Consider the following 26,398-nt stretch of genomic DNA (forward strand, 5'->3'; position numbering starts at 1 on the left):
TGTGTTAATATCACCTACAATACATTCAGAGAAAAATGTTAAAACAAACAAGGTTATAGAACAAATGTTTTAACCACAACATAATACATGAAATAAATAAACTCAAACAGGATTTAAGGGATTAAAAAAAAACAACATAAAATGACAAACCAAAAATCAACTTAGACACAGAAAATACATGTACTTCACACACAGATGGGAGTTAATACAGTCAGCGCTGCGATGGTGGCGGGGGATGAGACATCACGCTGGGAGGAGGTGGAGTGAAAAGGATGGTGGCTTTTAAATTTTTTGGGACTGAGTCTAAATTAAAAGCAGCTATTACAAAGCAGGCCTGGGCGGCACAGAAGCATGACTAATCGTGTTAAATTCAAAACTGGTCCAATTTATCTCTGCAAAGCTGCTATGAATACATGATCTGATTCTGAAATGATTCTTTTACCAGGGAGGGCTTTACTGATAATTAATAAGTGCTATACATTCAGTACTTGCTCACATTTTTTATGATTCTGACTTGCCAGATGCTAAATAATACAAGGCAATGATGATGCCTTATATTTAATATGCTGTTACTTTTCATCTATTTCAACATCTTTCAAGACATAAACTGTACTTAAAATAACACATTTCTTACTTTTTTTCTCAGCTACATTCATTAATTGTTTACTTGCCCCTTTTTTTTTTTATAAAACTCAGCCATCCAACTACAACTTAAATTGCTCTACGTCTGTGTAAAACAAAACAAAAATCATTAAACCAAGCCAGCACCCCAAACTCCAGTCCCAGCTTGTGTGTTGAGGATGTGGGAAAGCCACTGCTGGTCACCAACCTTCCCACCAGGATGAACCAGGGGGAGCGGTCGTAGAAGGGGTCCTGTCCGTCGCTGAAGATGTCCGAACCCTCCTCTGTGCCGGCATCCGAGCTGGTGTCGTCCACAAACGCCTCATCGTCGATCAAGTCGGACATCTCGCTCTGGCGCTCATCCGCCAGCTCGGTGATCTCGGAGTCGGTGGTGGAGAAGGTGGGCGAGGGAGTACGGTCAGCAAGGCGCTCGTTAACGCAACCGTGGAAGATGGGGGAGCTGAGTGGGTTGGTGGTTTGGGAACAGTGTCAGGAACCAAGGAAAGGTAACAATGTTGTAAGAGTTAAACAGGCCACTGCAGCTCATTGAGTATGGCTTATAAGTGATACTTCACTTTGGCATGATAATCACTTTTTCCTCATGATGGTATATTATTTGGAAGTTTACCATCACAAATAACATAAAACCATACACAGATATAAAGATGATAAACACGCTTTTTTACCATATGAATTGCAAAGTAATCAACCATGAACAGTAGTTATACGTTAATCAGTCAAGATGGCACATGCTAACTTAGCTAAACCAAATCAATTGAGACTTCTTTTTTTTTTTTTTGCTCTGTATGCTGGCATCACTCGCTCAGGAATTAATTCTCCACACTTTAGAGTTATTGCAAACGTAGCAGAAGGGCTCATTTCATAAAGAGCAGGTATTACAAGAAGCTGTAAGGTGTCACACCAGTTTATAGAAAACATGACCATTTTATACCAAAATGAAATGCCAGTTTAGAAGGATTAACGTATAAATCCTATAACGTATGCTGTCTGAAAGAGGATAGAATACAAAATGCCACAAATTTCCACATTATCCAAATCCACTATGTTGTTAACAAGCTTTTGTATGAACTGAATATCAACGTGAGAATGGCAACAGTAAAATGAAATACAGGATGTATGAAAATGAAACAATTTATGAAAAAACAAAACAACTCAAAGCATGATGCCAAGTAAAAATGAATAAATACACAATAAGTGTAAGTGACATGAAATCAAAAGCACCAAATGAAACAACAAATATGGCATCAAACTGTGAAAACAACTTGAGCAAAAAACAAAAAAAAACATGAAAGGATTTACATTAGAAAACAAAACAACAGAAATTAATGATAAAACATAGTGACATCACTGATACATGTGCCTGTAATGACAGAAAATGAATCTGTGTGACAGAATATGACCGTGAAAGTGAAGAATGGAATCTTAAATAAGTGGATTGTAAAAGCTGCCTTATTGAATTAGTTAGCCACAAAAACATTTAGTTTTTTACATTTCCTGCTGTTGCATTACATACCTCCCCACAAGTTTAAACCAATGGAAGCGGTCGTAGAAGGGGTCATTTCCTGTCAGAGAGCCCTCGCCATCCTCCTGGTTGGCGGAGGCCATTTCTCCAGCACGGTCATACATCTCTCTCATCTGGTCCAGCCTCTGCCTGTAAATGACGCAGGAGTATTTAGGAGTATTTATACTGTACACATATCAGCCTCATTATTCATGATATGTTTTCTGTACTGTTAAGTATCATGTTGTGCCTATCTGACACTGAAACCATGAGAAATGTTGAGAAATCTTCACAACATTCGAGCAAAAGCAGACATGCTGCAACGTCTATGAATAAGCATGTCATTTTACACAAATCTAACTAAAACAATAACTAATTTAAAGTATGCTAAGGTCATTACTTGAGTTTATCAAGGGACCAGTAGTGCGTGGCTCCGTTCTTGAGGTCCTGAACCTCTACGGCCACCACGGTGCGGGGGAAAGGCCTGGAGTCACGTTCTTTCTCAGGTTCTGGCGGCAGGAGCTCAGGGGGCAGTGGAGAGTACAGCGTGTCTGTCAATAAGACAAACTGGAATTGGACCTGAAGGGTAGGAGAAAAAGATGCAAAGGGAAGAGTAAAAAACACATCAGGCCAGGTCAACAAATAACAAGCATGAGGATCCATCCTGACTTAAAGCACAAAACCTTTATTCATAACTACGATTAAGATTTGTTGGTCATATGGCTCCATTTTACTGCAGGTACAGCAAGGTTAAAAAGTCAAATAAATCCATACCACCCACCATTTTGTGCCTTCCCCTTCTTAGAACCCTCCGGCATCAATATGCTAAACCAATTAGCAACACCGGACATAAATTACACACAAGCAGAAACCCAAAGATACACAAGTCTCCTCTGAAAATGTCTTTGTGAGAGATGAGTCATCTCCAGTATCAATCACTTAGCGCCAAGAACTAGATAGATGACTATAAATCACACAGGTCATCCTGATGAGGAAGGTTGACCACAGCGGACCAGCTTTTGATTTGTAACAAATTCAATTTCTGTATATGACACTTAGTCAACGCCCTACCAAGGATGATTTAAAGGATTTGGCTGGTGCATTATGTCAAACATACACTATGTTTTAAGTTGTGTATCCATTTAAATAAATCACAAGTATCAGTGTGCAATAAAAAGAAATCTTAAATCAATCTTGAGGCGCCTTTCTTGACATCATGTGGGTTTGTGTAAAAGACTCAGGTCAGTAAATCATGTCTTTAGTCCTCTTGCTTCACAAACATCTTCACAGGAATCTGATGTTTATGGCTGATTCATCTCTGCTGGTTTGGCTGCCAGGCGACAACATTATTGGAGGATAGTTAGGTCCATAACTGCATTTAGGATCACTGATTTTGTATCATTCTTTACATGCTTTTCATTCAATTTGTATATCACCTCTTTTGAGTGTCCAACATTAAGTTTTTCTCATATTTTAATATTTAGTTTTAAGACCTTTCAGTAAAGGAGGTTAAAAACTCAAATTCAATTTATAATTCTTCCATCACCGTCAAAGGTGGAAAACTTTTAGCAATGCTAAACTATGTCCTGTAAGGAGGTAACCTAAAATATAATTTTACGTACTTTCTTCTTTAGTTCCACACTAATGGCATTGGCCTCCTTCAAGTAGACGGCGTTTCCCCACAGCTGGTCACGGAGGGAGGTGAACTGATGGAACCTCCACTTCCTAAAGGCCCATTGAGCCATCTCAAACTCATGCTGAGTCCACGGCACTGTATGCAGACAGGGGACATAGATGATGTTAACATGGATGGACACACACACACACACACACACACACACACACACACACACACACACACACACACACACACACACACACACACACACACACACACACACACGCACACACGCACACACGCACACACGCACACACACACACACACACACTGTAAATGCACATAAAACCCAAAAGGACCATACCAGTGTCTTTTCTTGTTTTAGCCCAACAGAAGATCAATTATACTGGGTAATCCATCAATACTTCCTTGTTAAAGTCACCATTTCTTCACTTTACCTTGTCCAAATGTGTGCATTTCATTTTATCTCATATACTGCCACCATCCTAGTAAATCATAGGACAGGAACCTGCTTTAGCTCTGAATACCATTATTAATTGTCATGCTCTGAATGTTTAAAACAGTAATGTTTAAAAACAGAAGTAAATTAGAGCTATTTTTTAAATTAGTTAAGACACAGACAAAAAGCTTATTTTTCCTCTTAGATAAATTGTTCAGTGTGTTTTTCCTGGTACAGTACATTTATCTAGATAAATAGCTTAATTTGGAAAATGTTGCCAGTAAAATTAAGGCAATTTTTAGTTGAAGGGCTAAAACATGAAAACCTGCTTGTATGGTCCTTCAAACATCAGGTAATGGTTTAAATTACATTAGTACTGCGCTTTATTCCAAGGGATTAGCAGATATATGATTTACCATATGTTTTGACTTAATACCATGAATGGGTAATTAGTATGGAAATATTAACATTTTAATAAATCTGAATGAAGTTGACCTAATGTTCTTTTTGATTATGAGACAGAAAATACTGTACGCACATCCCAGTAGTTTAGGTTCTGGACAGAAAATGTGGAAGAAAACGGATTTTAATTTTTGGGGCTTAAATACAATATGTAAAGAAATATCTGCAAGACTGAAGGTTTATGGTACATACCTTCCTCTTCCTCCTCCTCCTCCAGCTCTTCCTCATCAGGTGTCTCGGCCACTAGCGAACGAGTCTCAACCTGTTTCTGAAGTTCCTGCAATTTGCTCTCGTAAACCTGGACACCAACATAGGGAAGAGGAGAGAGAACATGGACAAGTGTCCATCAGCCGCAACAACAGGTGAGCTCAGTTAGCCATCGGACCCACATTTCACATTTCAACCCAGACTCAACACACTCTGTCCCTTATCTTATGATTACTCATTTCATGGTTTGAAATATTAGAACAAAACCAGCTATAACTGTACATCAAAGATGAGAGCTGAAGACTTTGAAAACTTGTCCAAATGGTACAATGCAAGATGCCGCTGGATGTATAAATATTTAAATGTAAGATGGAAGTAGGTTTCCAATGACATTAAATGTGCAATGAGATGTAAACAAGGATTTTGGATTGTTTTTCCTCATGCTTTACTTAAACCCTACATATCATGGTCTTACTATGGAAACAGTGTATGTATGTGAAACATTAGCAGTCAAAGCTACTAATGTTTAATTAAACATCTGATGGTGATAAAATAAGTTACACAATCAACAATCATGTCCACTGTCCACAATGAGACATAACCCCAAACTAAAAAGCAGATATAATTGAAGAGTTCAGTTCAAAAAAGAGAAGTTATTAAACTTTCTAGACACACTACTGAAGAATAGTGGGTAGCTTGAGTGTAAAGCCAAAGCAATCAATGAAAAACGTTCACCTTTTGTAGTGATTTTTTTGTGTGTGTACGTGTAATGGTTATACAATGTTCTGAAAATGAAACTCCGAGAAAGAAATGACACGTCATCATATATTTGGAAAGAAATGGCTGGAGTAGAAGAGGTGAGGTGCTGGTTGAAGCTGAGTCAACTGTAATCCAATGAGGGGCGCCATCATCATCATCAGAGCAGGACAGGCTGTGGTCCCGATGACCTCATCCTGTTTGTTCAGTGTCTTCTGGGAAGACAATGCAGCCTTTTCATTTGTCAGTAACCTCCTCCCTGCTGAAATCCTACAAGCGAGCTAAAAGTTGAATTCTCTCTCAATTCAAGCAACCTTTACAAATCCAATCAAGTTTTACTGAAGCTGCTATTGTGACTCAATGTTTAACATAATGAACCATGTGAAGCAGTATTTGAGGCAGCTTCAAAGCATGAATATCTAAATTCCCAAGTAGGTTTGATGGCTGAATGTATAATAAATAACAAGGAAATTACAACAAATTTAACTTCCCCATGTTTCAAGTGTATATGTGTGACATTACCATTATGTAGTTAATAAAAAAATAATTGAATCTGATAAGAAAACTGTAGATGACATAGTTTTAAATGTAATGTAGAAACAATAATATAATGTCTCAAATGGTTTAGTCTTTTCTGCTGTAGTGCATGCATATAATGATCTGATTCTGTCCTTAAACTAGCTTATTGGCTGTGAAAAAAACCCACTCATATATAAGAAATAACTGCATTTGGAGCATGTCATTTTATTTCAGTCATACTTTGAAAATAAACCTCCAACATCACAGGGATTCAGTATATCTTCTTTAAACCTATGTGTTCCAACAGGTACTATATGTTTGCACAAAGTGCATGATTAAGGAGCAACTTGGTAGCCACAACGAGGCACTTGATACTGCAGAGTCAAAACAGCAGATAGACGTACAACACTCAACAGACACTTTGAAATGAGACCTAACACAGACATATATGTATATTTCAAAAGAACAATACACTGTACATTGTCCATTTGATGTTGTATACTTTCCAGCTTACCTGGTAGCCATCAGCACCAGTGCATACGTTAAATAACATTCTTCAGCTGAACATTTATTAGAGATGTAAGCTTTTGCATGCAAAGATAGTCATGAAGCTAAACAGCACAGGGTGGGGGACACTAGACTTGCATATGTCATTATATCATTTGGTTTTTGTTACAGCATAGTTAAGGCAGAGTATATATACTGTCAAAACTTAGTAAAAAACACAGAAAATCATTTGATCATTTTGAACCTTTAACATTTTGATAGTCCTTAAATGTCTCTCCCATGCTGCAGAGTGTCATGTTTCTCTAAAATGATTTGAAGGGGTATTGACATGTAATCATAATTGGGTTCTTGTAAAGCTACAAATGCAGCAAGGAAAACACAGATTGAGAAGCAGAGTTGCTGATTATTCAAATAAGCATCAGCTAAAGCACAGAGGCAAAAAAATACCCCAAACCTGACATCAACGACTGATTTCATAGACCATCTCATGTTTTTGTGGGATGTGAAGCAAGGCAGAAACAAGGCAGTCCTCAAAATCTCATTTGACATGGATACTTCTCCCAAATAACATTATGCAAACACTTCAATTCGTTGTCTTCTTTCCAACATTTTTTAAGGCGAGTCTTTTGGAACCATGACAACACTCTGTAGGACACCCATTAGAAAGACGGTGAACTCTGTGCTTACTCAGTGAACCACAAACCCAAAATGTAATTTTAAGAAGGCATGAGACTGAAATCAGAGCTCAGTTCTCCATGTGTGGTTTATATAGTAAGAGAGGGGAAATGATTTTGAACATTCTGTACTGCTAAGAGTGAAACTTTCAAATAGATATAATTCTTTTGGATTGTGTCTTTTTGTGTAACTTTTTATGTTTAGGTTCCAGCATTTCAGCATAGTGATTCTTACATTTGATAGGGTCTTTTGTGAGCTCCAGGAACATAGTATTTTTACTGAAAACATCCTGGGGGCAAATATACCAATATGTGAACTTATTACTTAACATTAAGATTTGTGTATTTAGTAACTAATTATACAGCTAAGATTACTGAGAATTTAAATAAATCAGTACATTATTACTACAAGGTTAGTTTTGATTAGGTTAGTTATTCTAGTTTGTGAAATTTAGCTGCAAATCTTGTGCATAAACACTGAATTAAAAGGAAGGGAAAGAAGACACTTGTAAATACTGTAAATGCACAGCAGGAAAAGTTAGTGCGTAAAAAGGCACTTTGAATACCACTTTCCTTAACCACTAATTCAGTCTCTGTTAAAATTGGCAGTCACACATTCAACTAGTGCATCAAGTTATTCCATAATAATCAATGTTAAAATGTCTGACATACTGGTCTTTCGATTCCAGATCTAAGCTAATGAAGATTTATGACAGAAAATGTTTCATGGAGGTACAACACAAAATGTAAAATTGCAAAGAGAAGTGAATCTTCAATCCTAACATTCAGTTACATGGTACACATGTAGAAATAAATACAGGGTGTTTTCGGTGCCTAATTTGGGCTACAGCAACAAAAATCTTGATTAAAATGAGACACATCAATGTCCTCTTAATGTAGTGGCTAAATTCATTCAGGATAAAAACAATACTAAAATGGCAAATATGTAAACTCAGAAATTCAGCCATGAAGATAATTTTGGCAAATCAAAGCATGATGAATGAATTGTCACACATGCTGAAAAATGAACAGAGTAAGGATGGCATGCATCTTATAAGTCATAAGTCCTCTTATCGTCTGTTGGCTTCAATTCCTTATGATAGCTCTCCCTATGCTAGTGGTGACAGCTCACACAATGCAGCAAAAACTTTTAAAACGGCATATATTATGACGATGATAAAATGTCTTTTTATAATACATACAACACTTTTGGATCAACCAATAACACACTGATCAAGTGCAAAAGTCACACAGTTTTAGCTGTTTGACTCACATGATACTGAGCTGTTGTGATCTGTAATGTGTTTGCCTACTAAAAGTATATCAAACTAGTTCCTCATTCCACAAGTCCCACTTAGACTGCCGTCTCTCTGCTGGCTTTTAGATTTGGAGCAGACATCTGCCTACGCATTCGCGGCGGTGCCTGAAAGTTGATTGGATGATTAGCATGGTCAGTGTGATGGTACTGCTGGTAGCCATTGAAGCTTCCGTCTGTATACATCATGCTATTATAGTGGCAGGGTCGTTGATGGTGTGGCTGGGGATGTGCTGGCTGGTTCTGATGGTGGCGGGGCTGGTAGGAAGACTGCGAATGCCTCCTGTTAGGTTCAGACTGCTGCAGTGACTCCATGGAGCCAGAGGGCCGCTGGCGATGATTCAAAGAGTTGCTGCGGACTCGTTCATGGGGCTGCTGGTGTTGGTTGTTCCTATAGTTATGTCTGTGACCCTGGCTTAATCCTTGTTCCAAGTCTTTGCTTCTGCGCTGGACTGATGGGCTTGGCAATGGAGGAGTGACTTGGATAACTGAAGCAGCCATCTTTTCTCTAAACTGTACTCCTTCCACAGCCTGGCTTTCTCCCTCATCTTCCTCTACAGCTTCTTTGGGCACCTTTAGCTCAATGACCTGTTGATCTGTAATAATGATATGGGTACCCGGGCTCCATGAGTTGCGGTGCTTAGGGTTACTTTTGAAGGGGAAGCGTAGCTTGCGGTCTTCTGGCGGTATAAAGCGATGTGGCCCCGTCTGCCGGCGGAGCTGCTTGGAGATCTCCTGCTGCTGAAGGTTTTTGAGGCGTAACTGCTCTTGGCGCATCCAGCGCATGTGGCCTCGCTTTAGGGTTGAGTCATCTCCTGTACTTTGGCCTGTTTGTGAATCTTCATCCTCAGGATCAGGCTTTTCAGGCACAGGAGGTTTTGCTTCTAGAGGGCTTGGAGTTCTGGCTGCGCTAGTAGAAGTGGGTACGCTGGGAGGCTTTTCTTGGCTCTCTGGGGTGATGAGCGGAAGAACCTTTTCCATTTTGACCATTTTATTCCTGAGAGCACGGATTTCCTCGTCCTTCATATTATTCTGTTTCTTAACCTCGTGCAAGATGTCCTCAAGTTTATCAATGTGCACCTTTAGTTCATCCATAACAACGCCTCCTGGTCGAGACAGAGTGGTGATGACATCCTCAATCCGCTCATCACCAACCCCTACAGTGTCCCAAACATCACGAGCCACCGCCCTCCACGAGTCCCGCTCATTGGGGTCCTTCTTGCTGTAGCTAGCGCAAAGCTCCTTCATTTTTACGATGGCCAGTGCCTCAATTTCTTGCCGTGTGTGTCGGAAATCATTGAGCGCTACTTCATAACAGATTTCTTTGACTGCCTGGATCTTCAGATCGGAGACGGTCACCCACTTGGAGTCCTTGGTGATGCGGCGCCGCTGAGGGACCTGGTACATTTTGACTGGCTCTCTTCTCTTCCCACTGCTGGGTAATCCACATTTTTTCACTATGGTTTGTAGCTTGCTGGGGGGCAGCTTTTCCCTCAAGGAAGTGATCAGTCTCCAGCTTTCTTCACAAGACCTCTTATCTGAGTCATCCCCACTATCAGAGTCGCCATCCTTGAGAAAACAACACAGGAAACAAACCAAATGGTTCCCAAAAAAAAGGAGAAATTACAATGGGAAATCAAAGAGAGGATGAAAGGATGACTTTTAAAAAAGAATGAATAAAAGGTATGAATATGCAACACGGGAACTTCAACCATGAGCCAAGTGGAAGTTAAATCAGATTCTCATACTTCAGCTTAGTCAGAATATTGATGTTCTGATTTTTGAGATTTAAGATTAGAATATTTACCAAGGAGAACTATTACACTTTAATAATGTTATTGAAATATTTTGCATACATCATTACTGTAAAGAGATGTATGTCAACATGCAGTATCATTCACAGAATTATGTTCAAAATAAAGATAGAAAATAAAATAAAAAAAGGAAATCCAACAAACAGTGGCTTTCATTGACTTTCTTGTCAGTTTGTCTTTCTTATATTTGAATATATGTGAAATGGTGATGGAGATATGAATATTAATTAAAATATTCACTTGATCTAAAGTCTGTTCCCATCTCAGAAAGCTCAGCTTTAATGATATCGTTCCCAATGTTGCATATTGATATTAAAAGTAAAAAGGTAAAGCATGTCTATCATGATTAGAAAAGAAATATCAATAGAGGATAATTGCTGATTGGAGCACTTCTGTATCTTTTTGTGATAATCCTCTTCGTAAATGATAATTTAGTGATTTGAAAGCTGGATCCCAAACATGCTACCGTGGCATGCATGGCATGCATGTAGATGGATTTTGAAGCTTTCCCCCCTTTAGTCCAGAAGGTTTGAGTGGCTTTAGTATTAGCGGTGCGTTAGAAGACAAGAGTGTTCTTGCAGTTGATCAGAAAGCCAGTAGAGAGAGGAGAGGCAGAGGTGAGGTAAGTGTTAATCCACTACAAGAAAGATTAGTTAGTTGGGAAAAAAAATGCAGTTTCTCATTTTTTTGTAGACAAAGTACATTACAGATCACAACCAGTGGGTACATATATTTTAGGTCTTGTGTATGAAGCTATATCTATGGCTAAAATTGGACATGTTATGTCATTGGGAGTCTGAACCCTATGCCTGTAGCTCTGCACATAAAACCATGAATGTATGGAAGAGGTCTGTGATTCAATGATTCAACTGTGAGCAGTGATAACTCTGTTGTTGAGCCATGCCCTCAGTGCGCTACACAGACGCCAGATAAGGCTAGCAGAGAGGTAGCCAAAGAAGTCAATGAGAAACCACATTGTCACTATCAATCAAAAACTACAGCAGGAATTGTTATCACAATGCATTGTACATGTCAGCAACTGCATTGAAGAGATGAAACTCAAGACAAAACAGAGCAAGAAAACTAGAGTAGAAATCTAATCAAAGCAAATCAACAGCCACCTTAAAGTTGACCAGCTCAACAGCAAACACTGCAACTTAATCCAGAACCAGTACTGAATGAGTTAAGAAAACATGCTATTAACATGAACCATGCAAAAGCAGCGACACTTTATAAAAACAAGGAAATGCGTTTCAATACTGAGCAGTATTCAATCAGTTTCTTGTTCAATTTTGATCTCGATATCGAATAAAATTTTGCTGTAAACTGCTGTTTTGCAAGATTCAAATACACTATAGAAGACACAAGAAAAGTGAAAACGGGGATTTTGGAAATGGGAAACCTTTACGATCTAATTCTCGCTCAGTCAAATTGCTACAGAAAAATCAGTTAAACTCAAGAGGAAGGCGATTAAAAGCTCATCTGTCTCCAACCAGAAAAACTTCCATGCAAGAAGAACAGACATGCGCTAGAAGTAAAAGTGTGATTCACACACACACACGCACACACACACACACGTCTCAAAAGTGTCAGCTCAGAGTGAGAATTAGTACTAGTCAGATTTAAATAGACCAAGTGAAATGATCATCCAAAAAACGAAACTAGCTTTCCAATCATAATTGACCATAGAAAACCATGCTTTAACTTTGTATCCCGCTCATGATACATATCCTGAAGTGCATTTCACTCAAAATCACACACAAAATCACAAACTAGCTCATCTAAATGACTCAAAAAGCTGCCTTTAATTATGATATAACTCACTTGCAGAAAACATCATATAAGTTATGTTTTAACACCTATTAAACCCACTATGCAGTCCAACCTGTCTACAACTTCTAATGTGATTATAGAAAACACTCACAAAGTGGGTTTGATTAAATGCCAGCTCATTTGAACTCACCAGTCTTTGTTGCTCCAGAAGTTGGTCTGCTTCCTCCTTCTCCTTTTTGTACAGGATTTCCATCTCAGTGAGTCTACGTAGGAGTGTAAAATATATTGTGAAATACATCACACAATTCATGACATGCTATACAATCCATAAATCGGACTATCTAAATAAAAGAACAGGGTGAATTGCGTACCTTTTCTCCATCTCCTGCTTCATGTCGATGCCCTGCTTCTCCAGAAGCTCTCTCTGAGCAAAGGTCCAATCCACTGGTTCCACCGGGGTCTCAGCAGATGGTGTTTTCTCCCTTTCAGCCCTGGCCTGTTCTGGGTGGTTGAAGCGGAACACGTGGTTCTTTCCCATAATGATACGGTTTCCTGAAAGAAGGTACAGCGCATGTGTGGAATAAGCATTGAAAAGCTTGAAACTTGCAAAGACATTGCATTTTAAGAGTAAAATCATAATATAACCCACATTTTATAACTGTGATTTATAAAGTCCAAGGAGAAACTCATTATATAAAGTCAATCATTTATGCGTATTAGGAAATCAGTCTCATCAGCCTCATTTATCTTGGAGATCTTTCAAAAATCCCATTTAAAGATTATTTACAACTTTCCAAAAATGAGATATGTACCTGAACGAAGCTGGATTGCACCCTCAACACGCTTGCCGTTGACGTAAGTTTCTGAAAGCTCGCAGGGCACGAGCATGACGATCACTTCAGGAAAAACACATTAGCCAATAATCAGTCAAACATTCTGAAAATCTCATCTCTCATTTTTAAACGGAGTAGTAAAAACAGCTGTGTAGCGATTACCACCATTTAGGGCATAACCACATATTTAAGGTTTTACATTAGCAACAGAAAATGAATTGGAGACCATACTTATGTATTTCAATCATTGACAGTGCCCTAAGTTGCTCCTGCAGCTATTTCAGAGCTATAGGTATTGGTCTTTTAATCAGACCGTTCTTTGTATCAACGCATCTTAATTCAAAAGAATCCAGATATTCACGTGCATACATGAAGCAAGAAAACTCAGAATATGGTGTCTCACCATCTCCATTGGCATTCCTCTCACTGCGGAATACACAGTGCTCTTCCCTGATATGAGCACCGCTTAAGACAATGTCCTGTCGTCTTTCAGCATCAGCCTGACCCACCCTACAAAAAACGAAGAGGCCATTTTGAGAGACTGAACACTGCTCGCTCATTGAACTGGCAGCCATTTGGGCAAAAAGTCGGAAGCATAAGTTAAATGGGACCTTTAAAGCATTACTCAAGAGAAGGCAGCACTTCTAAAGTACTGTGGGTTCTTTCATCTGAGGTTCTTTCATCTGTCATTGTCCCCCTGGGGCATGACTGTAACAAAATACTCAACAGAAATGGTCTATAGAAGAGTTCAAAATGGACAAAGAGGGAAGGAAAAGTAGTTTTGCACAGTCATTTTTTGATCAGTGGTATATTTTAGCTTCTCCTGACACTGAAAGTTCCTCTTGCTTAACATAAGTAGAAGAAAAAATAAACAGGGTAGTTTTTCAGAGACCTTGCTTGGGAAGAATTCAAAACCTTTCCACATCCTGTCTAGCATTTCAATGTCATCATTCAAGTTTTGGTTACCTTGTAATTCCATCTTTGATGTAGTAGAGCAGACACTCTGACATGAGAGGATCCTCATTTAGGTTAACCAGGTGTGGAGTCTAAGGATGAAACATGAAAGGACGACAGTTTATTATTAAAAAAGTTCTGGAAAGTTCTTCCATCAGTTTTCTGCATCTAGAAAACACAGTTTCATATCAAACACTTCAGTGGCCTTCCTGGTCTACACAAACAGAAATGGTCACATAGACACAGTGCTGACGCCTCTACAGTCTGATGCACCACAGTACTACTACTCAAACGATGCTAGCAAATATTCCTCAAAACCACCAACCTTTTTTGGGGAAAACACCCCATTAAAGTCTGTATAGAGATCACAAGGCTTCTCAACGAAATGCTAACCCACGGAGAGGCAGAGCGTGAGAGAAAAAAGAAATGAAGGACAGACAAATGGATGTGAACAAAAGGAGGAAAAAAAACTTAACTAAAACTTAACAATTAGCAGGAAGGGGAATGTATCACTGCTTGATATTCAATATGCCTCATGACAGCACTAAGAGCTCTAAGCAGCTAAAGGAAAGGTTTGAATAATCTACAACGGCAGTGCCAAGTATTATACTCTAACATAAACCTCAGTTAAGTGGTTGATGTGAATTTTAACATCAAAGTAGCTTAAATGCAGAATCACTTGTCATATCTTCATACGTTAGGCTGTCAATCAAATATGGTGGGGAAAAGGGAATAATAGATGTTCCACACAGTGGAAGTTCAGGTCTGTGCACTGGGTGCAGAAACAAATGCTCTTAATGTGGACATTATGATGGTAAATCACTACTAAAAACTTCTCTGTCAGTTACGGGGCTACATCAATTGTGGGAAAGGTGCTTTGTCTGCCTATTTGATTCAACAAACCTTCTTGGTGGGAAAACCATCAAAATGCCCATCAGCATGGCTAAGCTGAGTACACGGAGGAGGCAAATAAAGGATAAACATGGAAAGAAAGACAGAAATGATAAAGAAGGCAGTTGAGAAAAAACAGTGACGGCACATGGAGGGTTCACATGGAAAAGATAACATTGGAAACAGAACTGAGGAAGTGACGATGGAAGGTGTGCATCACCACCACCCATGGGAAATTTGACACAGTCTGCCGCCTGTCACCATCAGTGTCATGTCTGACCTACCTTTTTAGGAGAGAAGACCCCCAAAGTGCCTCCGTCTTCACGGATTGCGACACCCATCTCTGCAAGCAAGGCCTCCCTGTAGTGAAGGAAAGACAGTTGTAGACTTAAGAATAACATTTAAATGTGATGGCTTTTATAGCTACTCTTCTATATACACGCACACACACACACACACACACACACACACACACACACACACACACACACACACACACACACACACACACACACACACACACACACACACACACACACACACACACACACACACACACACACACACACACACACACACACACACACACACACACACACACACACACACACACACACACACACACACACACACACACACACACACACACTATACTATCTATGCACAGGACCTTTTTTTTTTTAGCAAAGCGATTTTATGTTGATAAGAGAAAGAGAATGAGAAGTGATGGTGTGCAACATTACAGCAAGTGATTTGTGGTGAGGCAACAGGCAGAGAATGGTACCAGTGAGACTCAGTGGATAGACAGTAACATGGTTGACGTCTGCAGCCACAGATCAGTGGGTAAAGGGGGCGAAAGGGTGTGAGATGGATGTGTGTGTGCAGCAGAGTGAGACGACAGAGAGAGGAAAGGAAGAGGACAGAATGAGCGCAGATCAAATGAGACACGAGCAGTTGGTGAGGAAAGTGAGACAGACAGCACAGAAGGGTACCAAGCTATCAGGGATTGTCCAACACTGACAGGACACAGACGAGTTGAGGGGGGGGGGTTGAGATGAAGGATGGAAATGGATGGAAGTGGTCTGCCAATACTGACCTCTCCATGCGGATTGCCTCCGTCTTTCGCAGTTTCTCTTCCCATGTTTCATTGAGCTCGGCAATGATCTTTTCTGATTCCTGAACACAGAGGCGCAAAGTGTGAGACAAAAAATGTTATCATAACTATTAGCAGTGCTGCATGTTTAGCTCAGTAACAATAAACCCAACCAGTCTCTGGATTCATGAGACTTAGTTTGGTTTACTAGGGACAAACCTGCTTTCTTGGTCAAGTTCCTTTATTAACTAATTAAGCTTTCACTGGGAAAGTCAGTGCAGCCCGTGGGCCTTTACTTCATCTTTTTGAAGCAGTGACATACTTAGCTCTCTGGATATTGATATATTCTGTGATACGACACATTTCTAACTGTAAAGGTTTAATAATGCAGCACACAGTCATATTTGATTAACATTATAATACATTGCTATTCAGGGAAATACTGACAATGGTGTTATGTTATGCAAGGATTGTAAACTTTCACTTTAACCTTCATTTCTAAAATACCAAACTAAAACAGCTGCCACACCTTTGAAGAACAAAGGATGTGAATAGTACATGTGTCTCACTATTATAGCTAAAAGCCAATAAGACTGGATCTATTTTGGTCCAATTTCCTCCGTATCTGCGTTGGTGCTTGACGTCATTGGATGACAGACAGACTGGGCACCATGGTTGCCATGGAAACTGCAGCTCCTCATAGTTGGTTGTTGCAATCCTATGTGCTCCCTTATCAACAGAGCGAGAGGTCTGCTGCCAGTGTGAGAAATACAAAGCTCACAGGCCACATGAGGACTGATAGATTGATTGAAGGCTATGTGTGGGCTAAAATGAAACAGCGTTATTAACATAAAATGGACTTGTAATTTACTGAACTTGTTACACTGCATGTGCTGATAATGCTTTCAATTTTTTGACTTTCATTCAGCATCTATTCACATGTATTCTAATATTTTGAAAGATGCACCTTCTACAGACACCTAAAGATAATTCAACCTGTATTATCTGTATTATCTTATCAAATATTACTAATAATATTATACTTATGAGGCTCAAATCAAATGATGAGATAATAATTGATATATCATGATTAAAAATCATTGTTTATTAGTAGTATATAGTTTATGGTACAGTATATTCTTATAAGAAATATTCTTATTAGAAGCACTAAGGGAAGCCCCTCCTGTGCCACACACTTGTGGTAAAAGCACATTTATCAGTACAATAGTTTGGTGGCAGATACTAAACGAGAGCTACAGAAAGAAATTAAACAATAATCATTGATTTATAATAATCAATAATTAAGCATGTATTTTAAGTATGTTCCAATAGTGTTTTCTCCCAATAGTTAATGATATATTACAGCAAATGCTTTGTATAAACATCTAGTCTGTTGTTGCACATAGCACTACATGGGTCAGCTTTTAACCTTACTGAGGGCATAGCTGGAGAGCAAAAAGATGCCTGAAATGCCTTAAAGATGGAAATTTAAGTAGTCATAGTCGAGGGTTTTAGCAGATTGAGAAGAAAGCTGTGGGACACTGCAGCGGCCTACACAGGACTACTTTACCTTGAGTCTTTCGATTGCCTCCTCTCCTCCAGGTGTGGACATGATACGCTCCTGGATGCTTGTGACCGACTGCAAGCCCCCCTGGCTGCACAGTGAGCCAGAGGATGGAGAGGCTGTCAGGGAACCAATAGGGGCTGTGGAGAAATTGCCAGGGCGTTGGTTCTCTGAGGCAATCAAGTATCTATTCTTATTGTTCTGAATGTCTTTGAGGTCTGAGCCAAGAGCAAAAGAGAAAGAGGGAGAGAGAAAACGGAGTAGTGGGATAGGTCCGGGACAGGATAGGGGGAATAAACCACATAAAATGGAGGAACAAAATTTCACATAAAAAGGAGGAAGACAGAAAGAGGAGGTAGATGGGGAAAGAGGGAGGACAAAAGGGAGGGGAAGACCAATGTAAGACACGTGTTGTACGTCAAAGGGTTAAGACAAACACCCAGCATTATGGTCAGCTACAGAGAGCAGCAGATTTCACTCCAGACTGTTTAAGAGTAATGCTCGCAACCATTCAACTTCCAGAGAAAAGATTTCAGCTTCTACTCTATTAAGAGATTTTCCAGAGGGTTGTTTTTATGTGAGCTAGAATTACAGTGCACAGTAGTTAACGCTGAGCACTTAATTTCCAGTGTATACAATGCTGAGGAATAAGCTGATGTCACTGTGTTGATTTTGTCATGAACTCCAGTGTGAATGGGAACATACTGTGTGAAAACTGCTATCAATGTATCAACTACAGGATGGGGGAAGGGAGGGACAGAGACTGAGAGTCGTTGACACATGCGGCCAAAGTTCAGCCCGCAGTCGTGCAGTGTGATTCACTGCACACACGTGTGCACTCACACACTCACACACAACCACACAAACCATAACAGAGCCACAGCAGCCTCTGTAAAGGTCAGGCAGCTCATGTCAATCTAATGGCTTCAAGGACATTTGAGGTAACAGACACGATGTCCACTAAAACCAAACTAAAAGCTGAATGGCCGATAAAAGGATGATTTTGGGAGGTGCTGACACTTTGGGAATAAAATGGTAACAGTTGCTGACACAGGAAATATAAGCTTTTCTCATCCGAAAAAAAGGGAATGCATCAAGGCCCGCTGATGGAGCAATTCGACTTTACCCATACATACAGGTAAAGGAAACGGTGAACATTTTCTTTTGGTCTGGATCACCTCACAGGTTAGGAGCAATAAGACTATCATACTAAGAATATTAACTCAAAGGACAGGATGTGTTCGGGGTTTGTGAGAATACATCAGTAGCAAACTAACTATTCAATACAAACTATCAAAAAAACAAAGTTGGTCAACTCTGTATACATACACCTCTAGTGTGGCTACTTAGAAATGATAAATTATGCACCTTTCCGTCCGTAGTTCTCAGTCTCAGTTTGAGAACTGAGAAGTTGAATTTTAAGGCTTTGAGCATTGTCACCTGCAGTGGATGATTTGTAAAATAAAAGAAATGAACAGAAACACAGCTGGCAAGAAAAGAAGCTTGAGAAAGTGAGTTAAATGCTGACATGTTAAGAAAATGATGCAGGTGAGTTGGGGGTGGGGAGGACAGACGAGCTACGTCATGTTATGTTTCTAAAAGGGATACTCCAATAGTAACTTGTACTACAGTTGGATTTGAGCTTGTAAAAAGCTGCCTCACCCCCATCATTATGAAAAATAACAGCAACACAAGCGCAAAGCAAGCTAATTTACTGGCATGCTAAACCTCGCCAGATCAGCACACCTATGCAAGCCTTGCATTTCTGAGTCTCCCACTACAAAGCTTTAGTTTTTTTTTAGCATTTACATGCAAAGCTGGTAGCAGGTTTCATATATAGGTAATGAGGGGCATAAGCAATGTTAGCTATTATCATTAGGGCAAATAGTGATAGACAATGCAAGACTACCACACATATACACACATTTGAATCCACTTCCTGGGCAATCATCCCCCATAGGATCAACTGGGGGGGAAGCAGGAAAAAGATGAGAAGGGTCAGAGGTCAGCACCAGTAGAATGGAAGGAAAAGGTTACAGAAATTTCTTAGTGAGCAAAATGAGAACGATAACAAGGATGAGAAGAAATGACATGATATGACTTCTTCAATGAAGTGCCATGTCATCATTAGGCATCATCTAAGCTAGCTCCACTTTGAATCTCTCATGTTATATGTGAGTCGCAGAACTAAGAATCAATTTCTCTAAAAGATAAATACTCTGCAATGTTTGAAAACCCTAGTATGTTGTATAACAACACTTATTGTTTTTTTACTGAAGGTATTTCCATTATCTTTCTTAATCCAAACAAAGATGACAGCTGGCTGCTACCTTGATAGCAATAAGAGTCACAATTTGGGAAAAGGGTTCAAAATCTAAATCATGCAACCTATAGAACATGTTTCCATCCAGATGAACAACTTACTGCTGTTCTAAAGGTATTTTGAGAATTTTCAAACATCTCCAAGTATTTCTCTTTTTTATAGATGCTTTGCTCTGTGTCTTAAACATGCTAATACATGAGAAGAACAAACTGGGCTAGATCTAAGCATTAGCAAGTAGCCAGGTTATTAATCAGAACAGATGTTAGAAGTTATTAATGAGTGCATCATGTCTCTAATTGACTAGGCTATGAGCCATTATTCTTGTGTACATCAAATGAAGTGTGATATTTTAATGCAGCTTTAAACTACCATTAACGTTGTCAGTCACAGGCAGCCACATGTGACCATATGATCTTTCATTTCAGTGATTTAGAGATACTTTTGTACAGTATAAATCTTCAACTATTGTATAAATGTCCTCTTATACAGTATATATTAGATATTACAAAATACAATTATACATTTTACTTTGTAAGAAGGCATAATAAATCACTATAGAGGTAAATAGATTTCAAAAAGCTGTTCAAGTCTTTATAGTTTTATATAAGGCGCAAGTAGAGGCACTGCAATGGAAAGAAAGCTGGATGGATGAAAACAATGAGACAATGAAGAGGACAGAACATGTTGCCAACTTGTGCTTGGCCCTGAGAGAGGAGGTAAATGCTGTATAGCCCGCTTTGATAGCATTTAACTCACTGTCCAGGATGTCTCCCAGGCCCTGGGCACGGAGCAGCTCCTTCAGTCGAGACACTTCGTCCTTCAGATCGCGCACCAGCTTATTATTGGGATCCTCATTGATGACAGCATTGCATTTGATGTTCTTAGCTCGGTCAGCGTAGCTACAAACAAAAATAGACTTTATTTGGAAGGGCTTTGAAAATCGAGATAAAACTGTAATGAAAATAATAAACTGGAATTCATTTCTAAGTTACAATCTCCATCCTGGATGGAAAGCTTACCGGAGTGTGCTGAGAGTTTCATCGTAGTTGATATCTGCAGGACTGAGGGCAGCTACCATAGCTGTTCTAGAGTTTCCACCTGGTTATCAAAGATCAAGAAGTTATCCAGGAAGGACGTCAATTATGTGATAAAGCCCATAAAGCTCATTTGTCTGACATAATATTTGTGGACCTAAACAAGATAGATCAGTATGAGATGTATTTAAAAATAAAACAGAGTTTCCACTGCATTTTGCAATACTTATTTATTCAACTGAACTGCTACGTAGGACAAGTGTCAGCTTAGATTAAAGATAACCGAACACTCTGCTTGATGCATGTCTGAACCAAGGAGATGGGTGTGCTTGTCTAGTTAGGTTGAAATATAGTCTGCTGACAGTGTTCTTCTTAAATTAGCGGAGAGTAATGTACACTAGCTCTATTTTTTTTTTTTTACCCCCACTCCTCCATATTACAGGATACAGATGGTTCAATTTTTCTTGCTGTCAGGGTGTTGGGATTTTGCTACACAGTTTGCATACATAAATTCCACCAGCTAAGGATGTTTATCAAATGATATTAATGTTCATACCAAGGTTCTCCCTCAGCAGCCATGTCAGAACTGAGTCTCTGTACGGGATGAAGTCGGTCTTCTTCTTCTTCTTGCTCTGCAATAAACAAAATATTAATTTGACTGGCTGGAAAAACACTGTGTGGCTTTCTGTTTAAACACTGAAAATTAGTGATGGCAGTTAAGACTTGACAATATGATGTACCATTGCAGAAAACCTTATATGTATGGGACCGACAAGGGATCAGGTAAAATGAGTCGAGACCAAATTTGATGCCCTTTTGCCCCTGTGCAAGATATGTTGGTATTATTGTTCATGGTGCTTAAATGCATGGCATGGAGAACACTGTGTAACAACATTAAAACAATGCACATGGCAAAGGGATGTCAAATCTGGTCCATGGGAGGAATCAGAGGTTAGTGGTTGAGCTGTCAAAGGGTTTACCTTGCTGGTACAGTGATCCTGTGTAAGCAGGCATTTCAAGGACAAGAGAAGAGAAAACAGAATGGCATACATTACAGAATGCCAGACTACAAATATTAATTCCTTGAGAAGACAGGGTCAAGTTGTAGAGGGTAAGAGAAAAGGCTCAAAACGAGTAGGAGCAGAGGGAGAAAAAAAGAATAGACATAGACACAGAACACTCACCACTTCAGCCAAGGCAGAGATAACCTTTCCTAATGTGGTGAGCGATTTATTGATGTTTGCTCCTTCCTGCAACCACAGAAGAAAAAAGTAGATTATTTCAAGTTGATCCAAGTTTTCCAACTGTTTATATTACTGCTGGGGGTACATGATAATGGGAGTCTTACCTTTAGCCTGGTACCTTTAGCTCCAGTGGAATCTGCTCTTTCACTTCCTGCCAAGTCTACCAGACTAATTTTGCTGACCTAAAGAGGGAGGAAATACATTTTAAAATCCATAAAGCTTATGAATAATTTACAATTGAATGATAACAAACTGAGAAAAGATGAGTACGCTACTGAACCAATGACTGCATAGAGCAGTAATGCTAAAATCAAGATGTTTTTAAAAAGGAAAACAAACCAAACCAGCCAAAATCTTTCAAAACCACATGCATAGGAAGTGTTGTAAACTATTCTTAACATTTCAACATTACTGTCGAGTGAGATGCAGCTAAGCAGTAAAATCTGATAGAGTGGCTTAATACAATAGGCATTGTATTTACAATAACACAGAGGTCTTTGTCTCTCCACAGTCAGAGGAAATGCTACGTTAAGTCAAATCTAAAATGGCTTTCTTTTTCCTTCCACATCACCACAAACCTAGAGGACTACAGGAGACATCTTAGCCAAAATAATGGGCTTCCCAACAGCATGTGATTATAATCTGAAATTATACACACAATCTGTACATGCTTCACAATCTAATTAAAGTACAGAAGGTGGGCTGTGTGTCTTGTCTCCTGACCTTTTCTGTGGAAAGGTCTGACTCGCTGTCGTGTTTCTTCTGTGTGAAGACGATGGTGAAAACAGCATGGGACCTGCTGCTGGTCTCATTCATGTTGGTGGCAGCCACGGTTCTGTATGTCAAGACACACAGGCAGGAGTTAATCAAATAGAAAACACTATGGCTATAACACATTTTCTGAGTATCATTTTCCTTTTAATTTAGCCAGTATTATTATTACTAAATTCATGGTCTTGGCTATTACTTGAGCTATCATAGTTGGGTTTTACGCTTATTAGAGTGAATTGAGTCTAAGGGATTATTTTGTGTGGCGGAGGTGGATAATACTGTGAGGACACCAAATACAAATACATAGGCGTACTCAGAGGGATAGTCGCAGGGGAGATACGGGCTTTACACGGCATGTTCTAGAAATAAGCCTTCTGAGTCAGCACAGGAAGATTAAGGCACGGTTTACTCCTCCCCACAGGAGCTCTCGTGACACACACGCACGCACACACACACACACTGCATGGACTTAAGCATGTATACATATTTTAAGGACAAATACTACCCGCAATCAGCCAAAGGTTAAATTTACGAGCAGTCTCAGTTATCCAGGTCACACACTGACAATCAAACTTGGCTCACCTGGCTTTATTTCCTGCATCCATTAGGTCAGCGATGTCTGTGTAGGAGGTGACAGCTAGTTTGGACAGGTCCTCCACATAGGGGCCCATCAGAGGATGCTCTCGCACTCGCAGGTTCCCTTTGTTTTTGGGATTGAGCAAATCTCGCACACGCTCGCAGTAGATTTCCATGTAACTGACCTATTAGTAAATAACAGAATATTAGTTCCGGCATTGCAGTGCAATGATGTATAGCTATAAAACGAGGCTGAATGCAAACTGATATAATACAGATCATGATGATGTAGGTATGTTACTGTACAGCAGGATATCTGTTCCTTTTTAACTACAGAACATTAGAATCCAGTCTGTGAGACTTTCATTTATTTTCCAGTTTGAGAAAAAGTACAGAATGTACTGAGGCAAACCAGCATCTATAAAGCTTCAGCCAAAATGTGATTGATATCTGACTATTACCAGGGACACTCGAGACTAAGAACAGTTCATTAGAGACGAGCCAACACAAGTCAGAGGCAGGAGTTGAGAGTGGGGATTACAGATGCTGAAGCAGTCTGAGACTCACCTCTACTGAGTAGGAGAGGTCCTCTTTGTTGTTGTCCGCATTGATTTTCTCAAATAGATCTTCACAGAGCTGAGAGGCAGAGAAAGAAGACATTTCAGAGAACATTAACAGCAGAGGCTATAAAGGGAGGATGACTAAGGAGGAGATCTGTGGACTAGGTAAACAAATAACAATCCATTCATTTGCATGTATAGCAAGAAAACAGGCAACCATTAAATCTAGACAGTATATGAGATTGAACAGCTAGTGATTATTATCGAGTGACACTATGGCTGCGAGAATGAGACAAAAATACTGAAAGAAATGTTTTTGACAGTTTTTTGAAAAAGGGATTGGACTATAGTTTCCATTTGTGGTGAAATCTTAGCTGTAGAAAGCCCCACAAAAGGCAGGGTCACTGATTTTTTGCTTTTCTTTTAGAAGACAGCTTTTAATTATTCTTGATACACACAATTGAATTTTCCAGAGGGCCGACAGCGACAGAGAGTCTTATATAGAGTTTGGTGTCATCAGCATAGAGACGGTAGAGGGTGAAGTTCGGGTTCACCTCTGAAACCAGATCTAGGTCACCCTCTGAAGACTTTACAAATGCCATATATAAATATTGTCCAAATCACTGTCATAAAAACTACACTTTTACACTGGCCTTTAGTCACATTTCAAAATTATAAACATAATTCTTGTTTGACCCCGGTGGCACATGTACCATGTAAATACTACACCCTGGGTTTTAACCTGACCCAGGTTGCCCTCTCTACCCCTGTTTTCGTGAACCAGAAGGTGGCTATAACACAAGACAGAGAAGGACCTACATATCTGTCTGACTTTGTGAAATGCTGAACTGAGATCAATGAGGATAAATATAATAAGCAATTAGAAATTTCCTGAAAGCAAAAGGGCCATCTCATTACAACAAAGGTAAAAAAAAAAAAAAATGTTCAAGGTCTTCAGTCGAGTTGCATTCTCAATATTTCAGCAGTGGATCGATCTGGTTTAGAATTATGTCAGGAGGGAATGGCTGAAGGACAGACAGTACTTAAAATACAGTGGACAAAGTCGGTCTTAATCTCTGCTGTCAGGCTAAAATCAGAAAGTTGTATTGTAAAACAAACCATGGGAATGATTCCTTCCTGCCCTTCCTCCTGCTTGCCCATCATGGTGTAGGATTTGCCAGCTCCTGTCTGGCCATAAGCAAAGATGCAGACGTTGTAGCCTTCAAAAGCATGCTGCAGCATTTCCTTGCCAATGTCATTGTATACAAGGTTCTGTGATGCAAAGCTGGGGTCTTCTGGCTGTGGGAAAGACAGAGAAAATATTTAAATGTACAGAATTTCGCTCTATAGAATTCAAATTTGCAATATATGAATAATTATGTTTATATCTTCTATTTCTTAATGGTAATAATGCTGGACACTGGAACAGAGAAAATGTTAAAGTTCACCGTAGTGTGTGACCAGTAGGAGTAATCAAAACTGAAGGTCTTTGCTGGTTCCTTTGGGGTTTTGGGGTTGAGAATAGCTGCGGGGGAGGAACAAAAACATCTGGTTAGAATGTGAATATGAGACAAAACCACTCCCATGTTCTTGTATTTTTTATTTTAAGGGCTTCCTACAGTGATTTAATTTGCGATATGTCAGCTACTCAATCACTCGATGAAGAAATGTATTCTTTCACTTCGACCACAACACAGTACCTGAAGTACGAAAGCAGAATCTGTGCAGTGAGTTTGAATGATGGCTGATAATTCTGACACAAACACCGGTTTGTTTCTTAGTCAACTTTAAAAACACAAGTGATTCAAACAATGGTTGGTGTTTTGGCTTAGCACCTCTCAAATGAGAACAGAGATTATCCACGAATACCTGATGCTTATGGCAGTAGGCCTGGTGTTTTCTTTGCAAACTTCCTGCCTTACAGCCGACTGAATGTGTCCTTTTTCTAGTTCTTTTTCTGCTTTAAGAACGTCTCTGTTCCACTTTCTTTTTTTTGTTCTTAGCTGGCAAAGTCTGTCTTGCTTGCACACTTGCTCCCTCTCACTCTTAGAAAAATCGGGGGAGCTGATTACATAAACGTTTTTAAACACCAAACTTAAATCCCTAATTTAGATGGCCCTGCGTTTCACAAATACCTTTTTAAACAGATACTGTCATGCTCTCAGTTTATATCAATTATTTTTATCTTGGTTGGCAAAAAGTGGATCTCCCAAGATCCTGTTCCTCAAACAAGAGCACCCTCAGTGATATATTTGGAACTTAAAGTCACATGAACCAGTGACGGACTATGAGCTGTTGGCATTTTTT

The 26,398-nt window shown here is 39.5% G+C and overlaps 1 protein-coding gene across 3 annotated transcripts in view; it reads right to left on the reverse strand.

Annotated features, from left to right (window-relative positions):
* The window catches only part of kif1b (kinesin family member 1B), a 57,866-nt gene that overhangs the window by 14,087 nt on the left and 17,381 nt on the right, over positions 1-26,398 (reverse strand). The window contains exons 3-26 of one of the 3 annotated variants that reach the window (XM_062427346.1): positions 25,540-25,616; positions 25,211-25,390; positions 24,099-24,167; positions 23,538-23,716; positions 22,908-23,019; positions 22,289-22,366; positions 22,125-22,190; positions 21,497-21,572; positions 20,926-21,004; positions 20,663-20,805; positions 19,508-19,549; positions 17,590-17,801; positions 16,023-16,102; positions 15,211-15,286; positions 14,048-14,127; positions 13,485-13,591; positions 13,061-13,144; positions 12,620-12,800; positions 12,439-12,511; positions 4,876-4,981; positions 3,766-3,914; positions 2,544-2,722; positions 2,156-2,293; positions 830-1,081 (exon numbers count right to left, since the gene is read on the reverse strand). In XM_062427346.1, the coding sequence (XP_062283330.1) occupies positions 830-1,081; positions 2,156-2,293; positions 2,544-2,722; positions 3,766-3,914; positions 4,876-4,981; positions 12,439-12,511; positions 12,620-12,800; positions 13,061-13,144; positions 13,485-13,591; positions 14,048-14,127; positions 15,211-15,286; positions 16,023-16,102; positions 17,590-17,801; positions 19,508-19,549; positions 20,663-20,805; positions 20,926-21,004; positions 21,497-21,572; positions 22,125-22,190; positions 22,289-22,366; positions 22,908-23,019; positions 23,538-23,716; positions 24,099-24,167; positions 25,211-25,390; positions 25,540-25,616 (2,818 nt within the window). Of the gene's footprint in view, positions 1-829; positions 1,082-2,155; positions 2,294-2,543; positions 2,723-3,765; positions 3,915-4,875; positions 4,982-6,370; positions 10,231-12,438; positions 12,512-12,619; positions 12,801-13,060; positions 13,145-13,484; positions 13,592-14,047; positions 14,128-15,210; positions 15,287-16,022; positions 16,103-17,589; positions 17,802-19,507; positions 19,550-20,662; positions 20,806-20,925; positions 21,005-21,496; positions 21,573-22,124; positions 22,191-22,288; positions 22,367-22,907; positions 23,020-23,537; positions 23,717-24,098; positions 24,168-25,210; positions 25,391-25,539; positions 25,617-26,398 lie in introns of those variants that run through there. The other 2 variants (XM_062427343.1, XM_062427344.1) reach the window with 2 other exon arrangements.

The sequence above is a fragment of the Scomber scombrus genome, chromosome 10 (assembly GCF_963691925.1).
Source record: "Scomber scombrus chromosome 10, fScoSco1.1, whole genome shotgun sequence".
Taxonomy (NCBI): domain Eukaryota; kingdom Metazoa; phylum Chordata; class Actinopteri; order Scombriformes; family Scombridae; genus Scomber; species Scomber scombrus.